Raw genomic sequence first — 15,276 nt, 5'->3', positions numbered from 1 at the left:
AGAATTTTCGCTTATTACTGTAATGGCCAAACTGCCCAGCTGTACATTTATGTATTTTTTTTCATCGTATGAATTCTTTTTTGTGTTAAATTCGGACAGAAACAATGAAAACGGAAGTGTTTCGATTTTTTTGATGAGAAGTGTATATACGCACACAAACAAACAATGGCGCTCGACCGTTATAGACGATCCGGCTCACCACCTATCACGTAGGTCTAACAGAAAGCTGTGAAGTGCGGGTACTCAGTTCGTCTTGCGATGGATTTACCTCTGTCTTACCCAAGATTAGGTGCTATTTGAGTGAACTGTATTGGACTGATTTTCCCTTTGCGGGATGGAAAGACAGGCAGTAGCTTCTGTTTAAAACCGTATCTGTCCTATGTTCAGATATTTAGCGGACCCTGTGAAAATGAGATAATGCTCTATTTGTGAACTAGTTTTCCTATTCTTGCCCCAGTAAGTAGCACTGATGGTTACACGACGTTGTCCAAATGGTGTGTGTGGGTTTAAGGTTCACCACCATCTTATGACTTCGTAATGGCTGCAAGTGAACTTGTGGCATTGCCCACCCCATTAGGGAATACGAGCATTTTTGCCGCTAGTTATAAATAAATGTCAACTAACTTTTCTGTGTGATCAGGACGCGATCCAGAAGCGGTGTTGCGGCGCGCGCATGTGGGACGGCGTGACGGGGCCGCTGACGTGGCGGCAGTTCCACCGGCTGGCGGGCCGCGGCAACGAGGACCTGTGCGAGCCGCAGCCCGTGCCGCCGCTGCTGGTGGGCCACGACCGGGACTGGATCTCACTCTCGCCGTACGTGCTTATACTATCATTGAAAAACACCAACCTGTAAAATTTTCGGAATCATTCACAAAATATCTCTTGTACCGACAGTACGAAACGCTAGGAAGCTAGAAACGATGATGGCCAGATTTACCCTCCCTCTCTAGGGCCCCACATGTATTCGTCGTCCGTTCATCTCATCTTTTACACACATATCCTAAGTCATATCCAGTGGAAGTAAGACGGGAAGGCGCGATGATGTGCAGGACGTTCTGCTCAAGTGGATGTGCAGCTTTTGATTTCTATTTTTAGTCTAAATGGACTAAATTTACTTGCCATAACCATTAACCATAACCACCACCAACCTGTAACCATTTATGTTTCTTCCAGGTACGCCCTACGGCACTGGGAGCGCTTATCCCTGGAACCTTACTCGTACTGCCGCGACGTGGCCTACGTAGTCTTAGCAGCGGACTGCGAGGCCCTCACTGACCCTCTGAAGACCTTCTTCCGAGAACTATCAACAGTCTACGAGTCCTGCCGTCTTGGCCGCCACCAGCCCATCACGCGGCTAGCTAAAGACGGCCTGGTCAGAACCATGCCCAATGAAAATACACGTGACGCTAACTGTGAAGAGTGGACTGGTGAACTACCGCCTGGTAGATTAGGAGAGTACCTGAAAGCTTACGCAGAAATGTTAAGGTAAGCTTCGGCATAGAATAGTTCTAATGCACTCCGCCCGGCACCAATTCGTATCGGCCTCCGAGCTTAGTCTAAATGGCCGTAAACCGCTAAGGAATAAAGGGAAGAGTGTGCATGTCTGTCTCGCTCACACTTATGCGGTAAGGTGACAGTAAGAACGAGATTTTTGACGCAAGGGTGACATAAAAATCTAGATTGGCAAAATCTGGATTGGTTGTCTTTAACCATTGTTGAAAGTAGAAGAAACTTCTGCTGTTATCTGATTAACAAAATATTAAAATGAACTTACTTGTTTTTAGGACGAGTTTAGTGCCGCAGTTAGCGAATCTTGGGTTAGATAGGAGTCTAGTGGAGAGTGAGAAGTCGAGTCACCTGGAGAGGCCGCAGCCGTCGCCCATGCGGCCGCCGTCGACGCCCGACCACCCGCCCACGCCGTCCAGCCAGAGCGACCAGGAGGAGAGTACTGCCAACTGCACCACCACTACGCCTGGGAACCCCAATAATACTCCTGGAGGTAACATACAATGTTTAAATTACCAAATGCTTGTGTATGTTCAATGCAGTGCATCATGGGAGTCATGATTCCCTGGGCAACAGGTTGGGTCATGGGTCACTGCAATTTTATCCAATTCTCTACGGATATAGGTTGTCTGCGACCTGGTGATTCTCCCTGACATAAAAACTGGATCCGCTTATCAATGATGCTTGGACTATCTGTATAATATCACTGGTATATTGGTTCATGACGGGAGCCCTGTGCCCAGCAGTGGGACGTATACATGTACTAATCATTGGATAAGTTCCGCACGCAATTCCATTTTGTAGTATTCGAGCCTGAAACATACTGATGACAGACTATCTTATATTATTATAATGTATTGATGATATAACTTTCTGTATTCTATAACTCACAGCGTTACCTGTAATTTTCATGAGACGAAAAAAAATCCCCATATTTGCATTATATTCGTCCTTTTAAAGCTTCATCACCTGCATTTATGAATGTAGAGGAAGCAAGAGAAGTTATCAAGGATATATAACCTGCATTTTCGGCGTGTAATAGTTGTGCCTCCCCCAGGCGGCGGGTCGTGGTCGGAGGAGGAGGCGGCGGCGCCGGCGCTGGTGGTGTACGTGGTGGAGCCGCCGGGCGCGCGCGCGCACCGCGCCGCCGCGCTGCACGCGCTGCTGCGGCTGGCCGCGCGCCTGCACGACCACCTGCACCACCACAACCCGCTCGTCAAGGTGCGGGGACGGACACACGCACACACTACTTACAATTTTATGTCTTTTAGTTGAAATTTAGTTGAAATCTTGATTTACACATAAAAAAACTATCATGGGCTGGGAAAAAAAGAAAATCCAAACAGAAGCAATTCCCGACACGGATAAAATACTTTTTGCTTGTATTCTATTTTCTCATTTTGGCACTGCAAACCTTTAAAATATTTGATTTCTACTCACGTGGTTTTTTACTGTTGTTGTCTTACTTATTTATAACCACAATAATTTTACCTGTTGCTGAAAAAGCAGCCTAATATATATTTGTTTTCTTTCTTACTTGTTACTATAAAATCTTACCTATCTCGATATCCGCAGATAATCTCCCTAGAAGGCGTGTGCGAGACGTGGGGCTGGGGTGGCTCCTTGGCAGCGGAGCTCCGAGCCCTAGCCTTCAGTGTGTTCAGCTCAGCGCGGCGCCTACTGCAGCACCACGCCAACGGCAAGTCGCTCACCGGCTTCGGCACTGCCGCCACCGCCAACCTCTTCATCAACTCCAAAGACGTAAGTGTAAAGATCTGCGAAAAAAGACAAACCAAAAATGGAAATTAACCTTCTTTCTTGAAGTCGGTTAATAACACACAAACACAACTCGTACCCGAAATCTGTAAGAACTTTCAATTACCAAAAATCTTTCATACTTACGAAAGCAACTTCCAAGTTATCAAAAGAATACAAATGAAATTCAAGTTATCAATAGAAAACCTACATACATACTTGTACTGCAGTGCCTCTACTTGAGTGGAGATTTACGAACGAATGTTCCGCACAGTTTCGTTGTAAGCGCCATCTGTGTTGTATGGGCGGAACTAGATGGTCAACTAGTTCATCACGAATTGTTGATTGCAGGAAAAGAACCGCGCGCCGTACAAGCTGTTCTCGCCGGCGTGGGTGCTGGCGCCGCCGCGCGCGCTGAAGGAGGTGGCGGAGACGTGGGGGCAGGCGGGCGGCGGCGGCGCGGCGGGCGCCGGCACGCTGTTCCTGTCGTACTGCCTGTCGCACGACCAGCGCTGGCTGCTGGCCGCCGCCACCGACGCGCGCGGCGAGCTGCTCGACACGCACGCCATCAACATACACGTGCCGCCCAGGTACATTACCCACTGCTCGGCGCTAGCCTCCTCAATCCACTAGAGCCTGTATGGACCATCCGCCGAGGTTTTTCTTGCAGCTGCTACTTTTCTTCGGCTATACAGGTTGTGAGCTCTAACATCTCTCTGAATCTTTTTAGGCGGATGAAACGTTTGAAAAAATATATTTATGTAAAAATTGACAAAGTGTAACTATGGTACCTAATGAATAAAGATACTTTGGGTTGAGTTTTGAATCAACCATGCTGCTCCACCACCCAAAGGAGTACCCAAATAACCAACCAACCGGTTGGTGGTGTCGGTCCTAGCCAACCCATTTGCCAGTTTGTACGACCTGTGGGGCCTAGGTCACCTCCTCGGTAGAAGAGAAAGTCTTCTTTTTTGACCTCCGTTAATGACGTTTCGCTACTCCTATTATCCAGGGTTGATGAGGTTGGTATTCCACCTCATAACCCACACGATAAGAAGAAGACCCTATTATACCTATGCATACAATAAAGTACAGAACGTTATTCTCCGCCCCGCCCCGCACCAATTCGTACTAGGAGCCGAGCTAGTTTTCCTCACCCCCTCTGGGTCTTACTTTAGTCTAAATACCCGTAACGTGAGCCGGTAAGGAGTAAGGGGAAAGCAAGTTCAATTTATGCGTTAGACGGCACACGGTAAGATTACGATTTTTGGTGTGAAGTGGGTTGTGCAAGACACAAGTCTTGTACTTATGGTGGGTAGATAACACTACCGCTCAACAATCGTAAATGTTGTAGTTTTGCCCTCGTAGGTTACTATCTCAAATGTAACTCAATGTAAACCGGCACTGTTTCAGATCTCGTCGGCGGCGATCGGCGCCGGCGCGGCGACTGGGGCTTACAAAGCTGCTGGACTGGGCGCTGGGCGTCATGAGCCAGTCCGCGCAACCCTGGAGGCTCGTGGTTGGAAGACTCGGCCGCATTGGACATGGCGAGCTCAAAGGTAAAACAAATTTACATTCGTCGGTATTGACGCAGATTCACGAAACGTCATCTTCGCAAAATGCGCATTGACGTGATGATCCAAACATGAAATCGAAAACAAATTCGACAATGATTGGTTTAGGCCTGTGCTGGATTCGAACCTGCGACATCAAAGTGAGAGGCAAGCGTTCTACCGACTGGGCTACTCTACCGACTGGGCTATTTTATTCTACGCTTAACTTTATAAAAATCTACAACTACATAGACTACTAGTAAGGCAACGAAACACACAACAACAGCTGTCGTTCACCAACTGACGCCATAACTGCGCTTACGAATGATAAGGACAGAGATAATAATCCCTGGCTATCGCAATGTAATTCAATAATGGTCCGCTTGTTTACGTTTTTTATCTTGTCTGGTTGGCCTTACTATATAGGTAAATTTAAAAATTAACTTACTTGCAGGCTGGAGCTGGCTCCTATCCCGCAAGAACTTGACCAGAGCGTCGGCAGTGCTCCGCGAGATATGTACAGCGTGCTCGGTGGTGTACCCCAGCAACGCGCCGTGCATCCTGAGCGCCTGTCTGGTGTCCACGGAGCCCGACCCCTGCCTGCGGCTCATGGCCGACAGGTTCACGCCCGACGAGAGGTTCTCACAAGCCTCCATACAGTCGCACCTGCACACCCCTAGAGACGTCACCGCCACGCATATACTCGTGTTTCCTACCTCTGCTACTACGCAGGTTAGTATAGCCATTTTACGCAATAAACAAAAGTAAACTACATGTTTCCATATACAAGATAGCTCAAGTAAAATAATTGAAGGCAAATATATAATAATAATAACTTCGACGTGCATGGGACGTCTTCCAAGTCCGGGACGTCATAATCACAACAACATTTTCCTAGCGTTATTCCGTTTCCCCATTACAGCAGCAGTATTACAGGTGTTGTATTCCCGGGTGCAGAGATGTATAATATCCTAACCTAATCCCCGCCAGCTATGTTTGACAGTTCAGGGACCTTCCATATTACGTTCCCTAAAATAAATATATGGCGCTGTATAGACTTGCCTTCGTTTAACTTTCTAATTTGGATAACAGACATACATACATACATACATAAACAGCCTATATATACGTCCCACTGCTGGGCACAGGCCTCCTCTCAATCAACCGGAGGGGGTAACAGACATATGATCTAGCAATATAATTCTATACATTATCAAGAAATAATTATTTTTATATTTGCTTCTGCACTAAAGTATCGGTTGAGGAGTAGAATGAGGGTTTCTAGCACATTTTAACGCATTTTAACCTAGAAATCCTTCTCCATTTCGCCACCGTCTGAGACGTATTGGAGTAGGGTTTACGAGCGTTTATCGCTTGGAAATCCTACTCCAGTTCGTCTCGGCCAGCGAGGACGTATTGAACTAGCATTTCTAAATACGCGCGGCTACAATTTTACATTTTCTAACTTCCATTGCAGTCAAACCAAATGCCGTTCGAGCCGCCGATGGCTAACGGCGAGGACAACGACATGAACATGTTCCTAGACGTGGACATGGTCGACGAGGACATGGGGGAGGAGAACATGACTGACCTGTTCATGGGGGACATGTTCGCGTGGGCGCCGGGCTCCCCGCGGGCCTCCCCCCGCCGCCACGACGACGATGACGTCAGAGACGGCAGCCCGGCGAGGCAACACCAGGTGGCCAGCCATGCGCACGCTGACCATACTGCGGTGAGGAAACATAAAAGATATATTTTTAAAGAGAACTAGATGCCTAAACTTAATGTCTCATTGCTGGGCACATGTCTTCCCTCAATCAACCGGAGGGAACCGAAGAGGGTATGGAGCATACTCCAGTGTAGGTTGGTGGTGTTTGGGCTAGTAGCCCGGGACCACCATGTGATTCAACCTGCAATGGCCTAGCCAAACAAAAGACAGTCTCACAACGGGAATCGAACCCGGGGGCCCCTCTTGAGACCATGGAGGCTGCTATTCTAGTATTTTCAGCAGCTAGATATAATTAGCAGGGAAACTACGGTAAACAGTATTTATTTACGGATTACTCAAAGACTGTCTGTGTAGATTATGTTGGAATTTAACAGATAAAGCACACAGCCTCATCGTGCAAAGGCCACTAGCGCAATAAAGCGCAACGCCCTGCTGTCTCGGCTACCATAAAGAGATACAACATAAAAAGCCTATATACGTTCCACTGCTGGACGCAGGCTTTAGGATCCAGAGAGGATTGCGGTTTAGTAAAAAAAAATACAGCACTAATAAGGAATTGTCAATTCCAGGAACAAGTGGGCACTGTGCTGCAGCAGCCGCTGGCGCTGGGCTACCTGGTGTCGACGGCCCCGCTGGGCGCCATGCCGGGCTGGTGGTGGGCGGGCTGCTCGCACCTGCGCGACGCCTGCCCCGCCTTCCTCAAGACGGCGCTGCACCTGCACGCCGGCAGCCTGCAGGCCTCCGACGACTTCACCTCGCTCACCGCGCCGCAGCGCCGCGACCACAACGCGCACCCGCTCGACTCCACCACCACCACCGACGTGCTCAGGTACATACCTGCATACACAACACACATATACATTTTTGAATGGAGTGTCTGGGGTGTGGCATTTATGTGATTACACTTTTTCAAGAACCCAGCAACCAAGGTTTATTCCAAAGCATCGAATTACGCACATCGAAATATAGATAGAAAGACCACAAACACACAATAGTACCTACGTACATACATAAACTCACGCCCGTTTCCCAATGGGGTAAGCAGAGACTAGAATTCCATTTGCTTCGATCCCGACTCTTGCTTCCTCCACATTCATCAATCGCTTCATACACGCACGCCGATTCAGAGTAGATCGTACTAAACCTTTTCTAAGGACATCTCCAATTTGGTCAATGTAAGTCCTTCTAGGTCTTCCTCTGCCAGCCCTGCCGTCAACTTTCGCTTACCACACAACAACACTACCACAATCACGTCCCGATGTCATTCTTACCGTGTGTCGCATAACACGTAAAATAACATAAATACTTTATTGCACAAACAGGAAAATACAAAACAAAAGACTAACGCACAGGGTTGCATAAGTGCGAGCAAGAAGCTCATGCGCTCTCCCCCTTTACTCATTAGCGGCTTAGGGCCATTTCAAAGACCCAAAGGGGGTAGGATCTCGAGACTCGCCCAATACCAGTTAGCGCCAAAGGCCCCTGACATGGCTCGTGTAACGATTATTCACTTACATCAGTAAGTAGTAACCGGGACCAACGGCTTAACGTGCCTTCCGAAGCACGGATCATCTTACTTTCGGACAATCAGGTGATCACCCTGTAATGTCCTAACCAAACTAGGGATTAGAAAGTGACTTTTGTGGTTCCCACTTAGGATATTATATTAAATTACAAGATCCAAATATTGAGACGCGTTGGTTTGCTCGCGCTAGAGATGTGACTGACCATAAATGGTAGACTATTAGGTATGTCCCATACAGTTAGGGTTATTATTAAGTCGCTAAAGGCCGTTGACATGGCTCAAGTAACGACACCACCCAACATAACAAATCCACATTATCTTTCCAGATACGTACTAGAAGGCTACAACGCTCTCTCGTGGCTGGCCCTCGACGGCAGCACCCACGACCGCCTGTCCTGCCTGCCGCTCCACGTGCAAGCCTTGATGCAGCTCTACCACACCGCCGCCGCACTGGGGTAGACAGACGAAACAAACTACAGGATTCGTTATATGCCTCTTGTATACACGACTGGTGTTTTAACGGCTATGTTTGTATAGGGATTACTTAGTTAATTTTCAAAAACAGTAATGTCGTTGACCGACTTTAGCAGCCCTGTGTCATGTTAGAATCGCTACAACATAACCACAACCCACGACTATAATCCCGATTAGGGTAGTGATACATCCATTGCGTGATGAAATAAGTGACAAAATTTAGAATTGATTACATGAACATTTTATAAAGTTAAATCAACTTAGCCGATGAAATTCCGTTCTGGGGGGTTAAAAAGGCCACATTGAAGCAGTAGGCTAGTTTCCAACTAATCGAATTAGTTGCTTTTTACTAAACGTCAAAACACGAAATTCCTATGGAATTTGTATGAAAAAGTATACTGTGCACACAAAACACAAAAGTGACAAAATGTCGCAATTATTATTGCGTTTTTCTTTATTAAAATTTAAAGTTAAATAGAAAAAAGAAAACGTTATTGTAACCTTTAGATCTGTCTTTATTTAGTAATCATCATCATCATCACCAGCCCATTAACGTCCCCACTGCTGGGGCACGGGCCTTCCCTATGGATGGATAGGGAGATCGGGCCTTAAACCACCACGCGGGCCCAGTGCGAATTGGTGGTTATTAACGACTGCTAATGCAGCCGGGACCAACGGCTTAACGTGCCTTCCGAAGCACGGAGGAGCTCGAGATGAAAACTTTTTTTTTGTGGTCACCCATCCTATGACCGGCCTCTGCGAAAGTTACTTTACTTCAACAATCGCAGATCGAGCGTGTTTACCGCTGCGCCACCGAGCTCCTCCGAGCGAGCTATTTAGTAATCAGAATTTCATAATTCATCTTTGATCTAGAAAACTCCAATTCTTTCGGTGTGACCTTTTCAAACCCCCTATGCGTTATATGTAAGTGTGCTTTATTCCAAAGTAAAGTGTTGTCAGTGTTATTAGCACGGGACACAACCTTGGAATAGAGTATTTGTAAAGGTTAGTTCTCAGTCGGCTTGAGGGCATTATGTTTGTTTTGGTTGCTTATAAGCTCCCATTTGTTTGAGGTAGCACATGAATTATTTAATAATAATAATAATAACTACCCCTTAAAAGGGAGAATAGAAAATATACTATAAAAATAATAATAAAAAAGTCTATTTAGGTAAAACCTAATACCATCCCATTGCTGGGCACAGGCCTCGATCAGTCGTAGGGAGTATGGGGCATACTCCACCACGCTATGTATATATTCTACAACAATCCATATTTTGGAATTTCGTATTCATAATTTATGAATGACTTTTAGATTTGGAACCCAGTTTAAAATTATGTAGTACCTCAAACATTTGGTTAGCGATTATTTATTTTTCTCTATTTATTCTTACCAAATACAAATTAATTCCATTATGACACTATTTCGCGTCCTAGATCGATGGAAGAAGCAGTGGGAATGTACTCCTAGGTGAAGACAGTACTTAGATAAATTGTAAAATGTAAAGTTTAAGTATAGGGCTTATTACACTCACCTGTCCGACAGGCTAGATGCGTCAAGGTCACAGTGGTTGCCATTCATCATCATCATCAGCCCATTAACGTCCCCACTGCTGGGGCACGGGCCTTCCCTATGGATGGATAGGGAGATCGGGCCTTAAACTATCACGCGGGCCCAGTGCGGATTGATGGTTATTAACGACTGCTAATGCAGCCGGGACCAACGTCTTAACGTGCCTTCCGAAGCACGGAGGAGCTCGAGATGGAAACTTTTTTTTTGTGGTCACCCATCCTATGACCGGCCTTTGCGAAAGTTGCTTAACTCTTCAACAATCGCAGACCGAGCGCGTTTACCGCTGCACCACCGAGCTCCTCATGGTTACTCCCCACCAACTCCCGTTTCCTGATCAGATCGTGTAGTCTAATAGCTAGGCGTGTCGTTACCATGGAAACCACCCGTGACCTTGACGCATCTAGCCTGCCAACAGGTAGGTGTAATAAGCCCTTAGGATGGGGGGGTATGGTAAGCTCTGGGGGTCTAAATAGGCTACAAATGGGTCTGTGGGTTGTGAGGGCAATGACCGATCGCATCAACCTTAATTTTAGGGTCAAAAGACCCCTGACATGACTCAAGTCATGAATACAAACTTAAGTAAATACATACATACTTAAGTAAATAATCCGGGATCGATTGCTTAACATCCTAAGCGCAACCATGGCATGTACGGCTTCAATGTATCCGTTATAGACCCTCTTGCGGGCCTAGCACCGTAAGCACGCGACTCTTTCTCGCTGCGACAGAGATCGTCTGTCTCTTTCTGTGCGGTACTGTCAGAGAGTGACGGGTGACAGTCGCGCGCTTTCGGTGCTAAGCCCGCTGGTGTCAACTTGAACAGAATTAAGTTCTACCTATACTTATGAAACATATGTTACTGACAGCCGGATTACCAAACACAACAGCAGCAAATCCAGACACTTTGTTTTTTACTGATTGGTCAATATACACAATAAAAATTGTTTTCTTTGTTTCAAACCTGGTTTGCATAAAGTTTTTTTATTAATATATTTGCGTCAGTGATTTTACTTTGGTTCCTATACAAATGGCAAAAACAAAACAAATAACCAGTTGTCAACTTTGCGCGCGGATACTTAGTGTCCTACATACAGTCATGAGCAATATAATGTACCCAATGATAGATCAAAAATGTGGTTTAGAACTTCCGTTGTAAGAAATATTAGCGACATTCAGTGTTAGGCCATATCTACGCACAGACACGCACTTTCCTATGCCATCGTTTCCCGTCACTCTGCACTGTAACAGCGAGATAATACGAAATCAACGAGGACTTCGGTCCCGCTCTTGGGGTGGTATTAATAAACGAATCTCAGCTGAGACTGCCCTCAAGATCATACTCAAGTCTCAGTTTTTATATGAGAACTGTCACATTGACATGATCTTGAGGGCAGTCTCAAAGCTGAGATTAGTTTATTAATACCACCCCAAGAGCGGGACCGAAGTCCTCGTTGATTTCGTATTATCTCGTTCGCTCTAGTGAATAACGGTTCTGTGTGACAGAAAAAGACAGAAGCATAGGAGAGTGTAAGGCAATGCGATTAGATGTAGTTCAACACTATGATTGGTTCTAAGTTCGTTCAGCTAGCAAAGATATAAATTAAGGTACTTATGTACGCGTTACTTTTAAGGTCGCACATACCATGAAAGGTATTAGAAAAATAATAAAAGCCGGGAAATTGTACCTAGTTGAATAGCAATCTTTCGGTGGTCCAATTCGAAATATGGTTTTAAAAATCATTAAGGTGGTTTTGTGCCTAAGTACGGGCGCATACAGGTAGATCTTTAAACTAAATTAAATATTTGAGTTTTCTTTCTTTCATGTAAAAGTACATCGGACTTTGTACACGTGTATAAGTGTATTGTATATTATACACCTCTGCCTACCCCTTCGGGGCTACGGGCGTGATCCTAATATATGTTATGTAAAAGTGAAACATCTATAAGGGCGTCTCTCACACGCTGTATATGTCCGTACTAAGGCCCCAAGGGATTGTTCGCTAAGGACACTTCATTTTTGTTTCCCATACTTCCATGAGTCTTTCGCTAAATTCATACTTCCGTGATCTCTCACTCCATTACCACGAACCTCATTTTATATAGCCTAGCATTCATTACTACTACATAAATTAATTATAATGCCCCTACGGGCATCGGGCACCGAGCCCATAGCAGCGCGGGCTCGCCCCAGGCTGACGCGCCGCCCGTTCAGGGTTAAAGACTTATTTTACAGTAATTATAATGTAGACAATTTTTTATAAATGTTTTTAATCGGCGCGCGACAAATCCGGAATTTTATACAAATCAACAGTCGACTTAAGTTTTTAACGAAAAATCAAACTTCTTTACATTATTCACGTCACAAGTTATGTATTGCAATTTAATAATAATTACGTTGTTAATATGTATATTTAATGTAAGTATATTATTTTTTTACATTATTGTATTAAACCGGTATGACTTACCAAAGGAGTTAGCTACGTGTAGTGTTTTATATTTTAACAAGGTTTTACTTTAGCTGCCACCATTCTGGTTCTAAACGTGCTGCTTTCGAGATATACCAAATATTGAAGAGCTTTGGGCTTGCATGAAGTATACAGTGAATATCTCGATAAGCAGCAGTTTAGAAAAGAATTCGGCGCAGGATTCGTTCCACAGACCGTTTATTCAACAGGGTTCTCATTTCGTCTCAATTTTATTTGAAAATACATTACTCATTAAATTAAAACCATTATTTTTATAAGATTTTTTTATGTTGGAATTTAAATTATTTTCTATCTTATGTTTTTGACTTGAATATAAATCATGTAATGCGTAATTTAGAAACAATTTTAATGTAATTAATGTATTTATAAACATTTTACAAGAGGGAACAAAAGCTCAATCAAAACATGAAATTAATAAGCTCTTATTGACAACTTTTTGCCCACTGAAGGACAAATATTGTTTTGTCGTTTCGATAAAAGCTAGTGAAATTAAACCGTTAGAATGTTCTAAATAAGGACCAATATCTGTCCAGTGGTGGTACGACATTGGTTCCCAATTAGTTTCTTTTCAGAAGTTCAAACTTGTGTATCCCGTACAACTGAAATTATCCTTTGAAAATAAAAGGTAGAAAATAGGACGTTAGTCCGTAATACCGCGTTCCTCAAACAACATAAGTACAGACTTATTACTAATAAGTTCACTCACTGACCCCAATTCCAGCAGACACCTTTAAGTTATACATTTTCTTATTCACCGAAAAGAAAAGGGACGGGAGATTGAAAAACTGTTAATTTTAAAATGAATGAATAACCCATGCGAATTATATAATTCCTATATAGGCATCTCGCTGTTATGCAATCCGTTTCACGCGTGCTGTCAACTTAATTCTGTCGGGTTATTGGCCAATGTATAATTTTAATTTTGGGAGGGTTGTTTCAATTTCTGCGAGGTAAATCTAGTTCGGCGTCCAATACGCTTATATTATTATTTTTATTCTATGCTTTCGGGATACACGTACTAATTGGGAACTGTTGATCAACTATATCAAAAGTACGAAATGTTTACGGTTTTATCTCTCGTAACAACTAGTGGTTTTATATTGATACTCTAAATATACAATTTTAAAAGTTATAAACATGTCTTCTGATACAAACCTCTGGTCGATAGTATCGCATTGTAACATAAACACCAATAGCTTACGGTTAGCTGAATAGTGATAAAGAGAGCCCCCTAGGTCATGTTTGAAGTAGCGTTTTGTATAAATAGAAATTCGTTTTGTAAAGATAATAATATGATATAATGAGGAGCCCATGGTTATAACATAGACGTTGCCAACGGAGCGGCCTTCAAATATTCGGATACTTAAAGAGTACCTTTACCCTAACAAGTTATATGACGAGAATATCTGCCATCGCTCCGGCGGCAACAAAGTAGCAAAATTGTCGACCCGCTGAATCTCCCAACAGTATAAGTAGATATGAAATTTTCTATTTTAATATATTTAAAGCGTAAGTTAGAGAGGTGTGCTGTGAAACATGTAAATATGTCCGAGGAGTGTTATGGGTCGTATGATTATAGTGTACCTATTCATTTCAAACTATTTGTACCATTATATCTGTGGACGGAATCGTTGTAATCAAATCAGATTTACTGTATTGAACAAACTGGCATTGTATTGTATATTTTTGTTGCTTAGTACCTAATATTGATGTTTTCTCTCTTATGTCGGTCCGGCGCGGCCGTCGCGCGGGCCGTAGGCAAATTGCACGGCGGGCGCGCGGCCGCGCACCTCGCGCATGCGCCGGCAGCGGGGCCGCGCGCGCCGCCCTTACCTAAATTATTGAACGTAGCAGCGGCGAGCCGCTACTTAACTGAATTATGCCTAGTTGAATATAAAATGTTTTAAATGTGTTACAGCATTTGAGAATATTTAATGATGTTGTATATAGTTTATATTTGTTTTTAAACGTCATTTTGTACATAGACGGAGGTAGTTTTGAATACCGTTAATCATTTGCCCACTTTGCCGGTGTAACGGAGCACGTTTTAAAGAAACCACTCGTAATATTTTGTACAGTTGTTGAGCGAGATTCGTAGTTGAATGTATTATTTTTAGGGTTTCGTTTTTGAACATTTTTGTTATTGTGAATTTGTCAATTTTTTTAGGGAATCGGGATTGTACTGTATATAGACCTCACCGTTTTGTCATATACTAGCTATAAGTGTCGGTCGAATCTGATGATTGAAGTGGAAATCAAATTTTCTAAATGGAGCAATCATTAGGATCGTAAAACAAAATTAGTGTAATACTTGATATTAATATAACTTTATAAATAACTGTGAAAATAGGTAATAATAATTATGAATAAAATATTACATATTTACCAGCACTGTTTTATTTTGGTTGAATAAAGAGGTACCCTTCGCATCGCGTCGAGTGATACATTTGAAACATGTCTAATAGTATCTCGAGCAGATACATAATGAAACATCAACTTAAATTCAGCGCAAACAACGTGATCATATAGAATAAGTATACCTGTACGCTCACGTATGCTATAAATCTGAATCATTCCGGCGATCATCTCTACAAAAGTTACATAAACCCTATATACGTCCCACTGCTGGGCACAGGCCTCCCCCCAATCAACCGGAGGGGGTATGGATGTATGAT

General features: G+C 43.8%; 1 protein-coding gene across 1 annotated transcript in view; it reads left to right on the top strand.

The window, feature by feature from the left end:
• The window catches only part of LOC126367676 (mediator of RNA polymerase II transcription subunit 13), a 99,861-nt gene extending 84,875 nt beyond the window's left edge, over window positions 1-14,986 (top strand). Inside the window, exons 21-31 of the mRNA XM_050011319.1 lie at window positions 641-813; window positions 1,174-1,485; window positions 1,785-1,999; window positions 2,564-2,727; window positions 3,082-3,267; window positions 3,613-3,851; window positions 4,675-4,820; window positions 5,269-5,546; window positions 6,292-6,546; window positions 7,113-7,372; window positions 8,395-14,986. Of these exons, the coding sequence (XP_049867276.1) occupies window positions 641-813; window positions 1,174-1,485; window positions 1,785-1,999; window positions 2,564-2,727; window positions 3,082-3,267; window positions 3,613-3,851; window positions 4,675-4,820; window positions 5,269-5,546; window positions 6,292-6,546; window positions 7,113-7,372; window positions 8,395-8,527 (2,361 nt within the window). The 3' untranslated portion in view covers window positions 8,528-14,986. The remainder of the gene's footprint in view (window positions 1-640; window positions 814-1,173; window positions 1,486-1,784; window positions 2,000-2,563; window positions 2,728-3,081; window positions 3,268-3,612; window positions 3,852-4,674; window positions 4,821-5,268; window positions 5,547-6,291; window positions 6,547-7,112; window positions 7,373-8,394) is intronic.
• The last annotated feature ends 290 nt before the right edge of the window (window positions 14,987-15,276 follow it).

The sequence above is a fragment of the Pectinophora gossypiella genome, chromosome 6 (genome assembly GCF_024362695.1).
Source record: "Pectinophora gossypiella chromosome 6, ilPecGoss1.1, whole genome shotgun sequence".
Classification (NCBI taxonomy): Eukaryota; Metazoa; Arthropoda; class Insecta; order Lepidoptera; family Gelechiidae; genus Pectinophora; species Pectinophora gossypiella.
The sequence above is the reverse complement of the archived record's forward strand: the minus strand, read 5'-3'. Positions and strand labels throughout refer to the sequence as shown.